We start from the raw sequence: 6,279 nt of genomic DNA on the forward strand, positions 1-6,279 counted from the left end.
CACTTGCAAACTTTATAAAATATGTTATGCCTCGTTCAAGGTGTTTAAATAAGTGTTGTGCTGCGGGTGTGGTCCACCATTGAAGCGCAGACAGCAGGAGAAAAAGCTCACTAGGAGTGTCTCTGTTGATACGTGGTGATTTGTGTCTCGCCGTCTATGTAGTAGTATTTTTGGTGTGTTTGATTAAATTGTGTTTTTTGTTTAGTTGTTCAGGTTGTTTAGCATTGATTGGCAATTATAATATTGTTGGAATTGACCCCATATGGTTTGGAGTTAAGAATCTCATCTCAGACTGTGATGTGTGTAACAAACACAACCCGTTAAAACAGTACTTAAATGTACACATATCCGATGCCTCCCTGTCCATTCCAAGAGATATGTATTGACTTCACGGACATGGGAGTGATTGATAGATTTTCAAGGTGGCCTGAAGCATATCCGTGTAAACGGGAGGATGCTGCAGTCTGTAATAAAGTGCCTCTTAAAGGAATTCATACCACGGTTTAGTTTCCCTACAATAATACACTCTGATAATGGGTCACAATTTTTTAAATGTTTCCATATGGCTGCAATTAAGACAGCAATGGGGATTAAGCATCGATTTGGTTCAGTCTACCACCCCCAGTAGTCACAGGGGCTGGTTGAGAGGGCTAACCAATCTATTAAAAGAAAGCTTGCCGACAGGCATGATACAGAGACAGAGGGAGGTGGCTTGGACCTCCTCTCCATGGAAATAAATGTATGTACAGGTTATGTCAAAACTCTAACTAATCTCAATCGAGTTTTCTCTTCACAGGAACTGAATGCTGCGGAGAAAGCAGACAACGGCGCAAAACAGACTCCTATTTTAGACCCAGGCGACGTGGTGGACAGGACCGTGGGAGGTATATTGACCACCTCACACGCTGTCAAAGTCGAAGGTAAACCGGGTGCAGAGTGGCCTCTCCTGTCACACTGTAACAAAGCAGACCCACCACATGTATACAATTTTCAAATTCCTGGCGACTCTGTCAGCATGCACTTAGCCTCAAATAATGTGGAAAGTAACACAACAAGTGTATTAATCCATGATATTAGCGATCACCTGCCTGTCTTTTCATTTTATGAATGTAATTATAGAAAGAAGAGGGAGTTAAAGGAAATGACATACAAGAGAATAAGAACTGAGGAATCCATATCTGCTTTTAGAAATGAGTTATTAAAATGGAATTGGAAGAGTATATATGAAGAATCAGATGTGGACAAAGCGTATGGGTTATTCCTAGAAACATTTAAAGTTCTATATGAAAAAAAACTGCCCACTAAAACAATGTAGCAATAAGAATAAATATTCTGAAAATCTGTGGATGTCCAAGGACATTCAAAATGCATACAAGAAAAAATAATACTCTATACAGGGTATTTATAAAGCATAAAACAAAGGAGGCAGGGGTTAAATATAAGAAATACAAAAACAAACTAATTAGTATTATGAGAATATGTAAGAAGGATTAGTATAACAAATTATTAGATGAGAATAAAAAATAATGTTAAAGGAACAAAGTGGAACATTTTACAGACAATTACAGGAAAATTAGCCTTATAAATTAGGTGGTGGATGGATTTAATAATTTTAAAAAAGTATATATATATATATATGTTGTTAATGTGGGGCCAAAACTAGCTAAAGAAATAAACGGCACTAGAAAGAGATTTGCTGAGGAGGACTGTGGAGAGAGAATCACTGACTCAATATCTTTGGGAACTATAGGAAAAAATAAAAATATTTTACTGATATACTGATATGGTAAACAAATGTATGAACAAAACTTCAACAGATAAACACCTCTTCACCAATTACAGACCGGTATCCTTATTATAACAGTTAGGGTTACAGTGGAAACAGTGGACCTGTCTCTCAGAGGACGGCCACCCCTCCATTACAGCGGCTGGTGATCATGTTGCCGATCTCAGTCCAGGTGTCCAGGTGGGGGTCATAGATCTCCACTGAGTCCACTAAGTCTCTGTTGGTGGCCCGCCCCCCAACAGCGTAGAGCAGACCATTTACGGCTGATACGGACACCCCCGCCCGCGCCACCGCCATAGGTGCCACCTCCACCCACTTCTCCTGTGGAAGGAAAGACACATTATGGTTAAAAGACACACAGTCACAGTCTTTGTACTAGTCAATAATACATGCTCATCTATTGCGATTCATAGAAAAAACCCATCTTTGACATAAATATCTCAGCTCTCTAACCTTTTAGTCTATCTTTTAGTCAATTGGGTAGACTCTGCGGCTTTATCTAAGTATACAGGCACCACCCTCCCCCTATAGGCGACCATCATTTAGCATGGACCAAGTCAGTTAACATGTATTTTGTGAAGTATCCCCTTCATGTTATTGTTCAGTCAAAGGTCAATGTCCAATACACTAACTAATTGTACTAATTGTGAAGCCTTCTGTGTGACAGCAGAGACAGACACCAGACAAGAGACAGGCTCCAACCTCCTCAGGACAGTACTTCTCCACCGTCTCCAGGGAGCCCAACGCGTTCCAGCCTCCCACGGCGTAGATGCAGTTGTTGAGGCAGGCCACGCCCACGTGGGCCCGTCGTGTAACCATGACAGGCAGGGCGCTCCAGCGGTGGGAGATGGGGTCGTACATCTCGGCCGAGCGCAGCCCTATCCACTCGTCACCGATACCCCCGATCACGTAGATTAACCCTGCAGAGCGATCAAAGGACACACAGATCTAGTTGGTTCAGAGGACCTTCCTAACAATAACATTACAATAACATTACGAGTGTTCATTAAGATCAAAGGGTAAATATGGTGTGAATATGGTATTACATTTTGCTTGTACATGTACTATATATATACATTTCTTCCTATTCTTCTTATTTTATTTGTTTTTAATTATCACTGAATAAGCATGCTAGTCTCTAAATCATAGGTTCCTTAGTGATCTCTGGGAGAGCCTAACCCTGTAACTCGCAGCAGCCAAAATAGTATCGTGGAACCGCCATGTTTCCGATGATCTCCCACTTGTTCTCTGCCGGGTCGTAGCGCTCCATCGTTTTCCCAATCTCCGATCCGTTCCAACCACCTGCAAGAGCACAGTAGTGAGGTCACATGATACTCTATTCACATCTACTTCCATGTACTGCATGTCCCAAGTGACAGGCTGGTGTTTACCTAGTGCGTAGAGCGCCCCGTGACAGGGGCAGACGCCAACTCCACAGCGTGGGAAATTCAAAGAGGCTACTGCCGCCCACTGCTTGGTCACTGGGTCATATCTCTCTGTGCAGTCGAATATCATGGAGTCCTTCTCGCCTGGGAAATAGCAAATGGAAAGCACAATTATATTATGTCAAATGGAAATTCCACTGTGAAATATCGACATGTCAAACATGTATGCATACAGTATGACTGTGATTGCATTATGGCACTTGTACATCGTTTTTGTTTTTACTCATGAACTTGAGGGACCACCATCTGTTGATTTCTACACTGTGTATAACGAAGTTGTTCTACTTCTACCTCTCACAGACAGACAGACAGATAGACAGACAGACAGACAGACTGAGTGCACTGTCTCACCTCCAACCACGTAGACCATGCCCTCCAGCACGGCCACACCCAGCCCACTGCGGGCCTGGTGCAGGGAAGACACAGTGGTCCAGTATTGACTGAAGGAGTCAAAGCGCTCCACACAGCTGAGGGCTCTGCTCTCACTCCAACGGCCGCTCTGCAGCAGAGTGAAGCCTCCTGAGAGGGCGAAACCAGACGTGACGTGAGAGTGTTTTTACTACGCAAACGTAGGGAGATGAGGGCTGTATTGAAACTTGATAATCAAATGATTTTACAGGAACAACAAAGAGGTCTCCTCGCCACTTTTTTTGGTAAACAGCTGAGGGATGGGGCTGGAGAAATTTAACACATCTCAAATTAATAGACTGAGCTATGTATGCTTGGGCTCAAGAATTAATGGCTACAAATCATTAATTTAAATGTCCAAAAATGTATATACCAATCCCAGACTGCCCCTTTAAAGTTTACCACAGAGGCTTACCTATGGCATAAAGATATTTCCTGGCTTTTCTTCTGGGCCTCATCCTAGCAGGCTGTAACAGACTGTACATCTTATTCTCCTTGGGAGACTTGGTCACCTCTGTGTATTCCCTCAGCTGAGTCCGCAGTGCCACCTGCAGGCTGAAGTCAGAAATGCCTGCAAGGAGAAATTAAATGACTAGTCGGTCAGTTTATGCATGGAATCATCCAGTGCTGTCAAGTCGTGAGTCGTCAAGGTGAGCTCCAGGCTTCTCTGTGTACTGCCTCTGAACTGTACTGTGGGTCTCAACTACCTTCGATGTACTTGAAGAGTCTCTGTGGGGAGAGCAGAGGGAAGCGTACAGGATCCAGCACCTCCACCACATGCTTCTCCCTCTTGGCCACGTCCTGCAGCAGCCAGTCCATGGCTGCCGTGAACACCTGGTACTCGTCCTCAATCCTCAGCTCCTCGCTGCGCAACAGCTTCACCAGTTGGTCCTTCGACAGGCCCCAGAACTCATCAGACACACACACCTAGACAGACAGAGTTTCTTTGAGTTTCTTCTTTGAGCTTTTATGTGTTGGCTTGAACGTTTTTTTTTACTGATTTAAAGATGGGATATTCGTTTCTGTCATAGCTACATACAAAGTAGATTAAAATGAGTGGTAAGGAGAGAGATCCTGCCTTGGAGAAGTCATTTAGGAACTTAAATATTAAAATTATAGAAAAGGAAGATAAAGGGATGAGGGATGAGGAAGGAAAGAGAATGTTGCACCTGCAGGAAGTGGACATGGATGTAGTTCTCAGTGAACTCCAGCATGTCCAGACAGGCGATCTGCTCCAGGAACTGGTAGACACCAACGCAGTTAGATGGGTCCATGTGGCCCTTGAGGAACTCTCCACAGATGGACACCACCTCACTCAGCTGCAGCATGTCTGCTGCCACCATCAGCTCCTGCATGTTCTCCACTGTCACGTTGATCATACCTGGGGGGGGTGGGGGGGGGCAAGCAGCTCAGACTTCATTCAGAGAGATGCACACAAACAAAGAAGCTATCCTATCATCAATCAAAATAAGCATCACCTAGGCTATATAACATGGTGGTGCAATTCATGTGTATTAGCTTTCTGAACATTGGCTGTTGACTGAGAATAATAGCTAAAGAAAGGACCTTAAATACATAAACACACTAGTGTAATGAATGAACTAATGTCCTATGCATGAATGATACCAACAATATATCTTTCTCTCTAATCGTTGTGTAGATACTGTCTGTGGATGGAGAGCATGTATCCTGTCAGGACCTGTGTAGACAAACTCCAGCAGGACCTCGAAGACTTCGGCCTCCACTCCCAGGATCTGGACCTCCTCCTTGTCAGCCTCACTCATCCCCCAGGAGAAGAGGGCAGAGAAGTAGGGGCTGCTGGCAGCCAGGACCAACCTGTGCACACTGAAGACCCGTCCACCCACCCTCAACCTCACGTCACAGAAATCTGTGCGGAGCCTCATCTTGTTCATTTGGGCCAGTATGAGTCGAGCATAGCGGTCAGAGGCATAGAGAGCCTCCTCAGGGCTGGTCAGAGTCCCCACAGCAGCAGCGGTGTCACCATGGCTGCTACTCCAAGAGATGGAGGTAGAGGCAGGTGGGGAACGAGGTGGACCCATTAAGGACATGGTGACTCAGTCACAGAGACAGGGGCTGTGGTGTGTCCACCCGCCTACAGCTTCATGGCACAAGATTCTCTAAGCAGACACGTCATCTGACTCTAGGGCGAAAAAGGATGACACACATGACTGTGACTGACACACTTTCAAAAGTCACATTAAATTATTCATAGTTCATTAAGTCATAGTAATACATGGAGCAAAGATGTGGTGCTATTGTTTAATCGTGACTTCAGCTTGAGTGTTTGTATATACAAGACATTGTGAGGGATATGTGCTTGTCCCTATTGAGTGCCATTGATGCATTATGTAGAGACTGTTAACTGTTTTCTCAACAGATCCATTTGTGTCATTATAGTCTTTATTTTTGTACACATCATCATCTGATCTGGTTCAAACTTGCACATGACACATTTCCTTAAGCAAATTTCACCAAAACAAAATAAAGTAGCAATGCGTAATAACATAATTTCCACAATAGTTCAGCCTAAATCCATAGTTTTAGTCTAGCTGCAGAATAACAGACTTGTATATTTAGGTGGGCTAAAATCAGACATATTGTGCTGTAGCTAAATAAGTA

The 6,279-nt window shown here is 43.9% G+C and overlaps 1 protein-coding gene across 1 annotated transcript; it reads right to left on the reverse strand.

Annotated features, from left to right (window-relative positions):
• Positions 1–1,897: 1,897 nt before the first annotated feature.
• On the reverse strand, positions 1,898–5,708 carry LOC308149928 (actin-binding protein IPP-like; the record flags this gene model as incomplete). Its single annotated transcript, XM_080522806.1, has 9 exons — positions 1,898–2,107; positions 2,489–2,706; positions 2,966–3,088; positions 3,178–3,315; positions 3,583–3,750; positions 4,055–4,210; positions 4,347–4,566; positions 4,809–5,020; positions 5,339–5,708. The coding sequence occupies 9 exons, from the start codon at positions 5,706–5,708 to the stop codon at positions 1,898–1,900; spliced, it is 1,815 nt and encodes a 604-aa protein (XP_080378932.1).
• Between the last annotated feature and the right edge of the window lie 571 nt (positions 5,709–6,279).

This window comes from Nansenia antarctica (assembly GCF_963989245.1).
Source record: "Nansenia antarctica genome assembly, chromosome: 2".
NCBI classification, from domain to species: Eukaryota; Metazoa; Chordata; class Actinopteri; order Argentiniformes; family Microstomatidae; genus Nansenia; species Nansenia antarctica.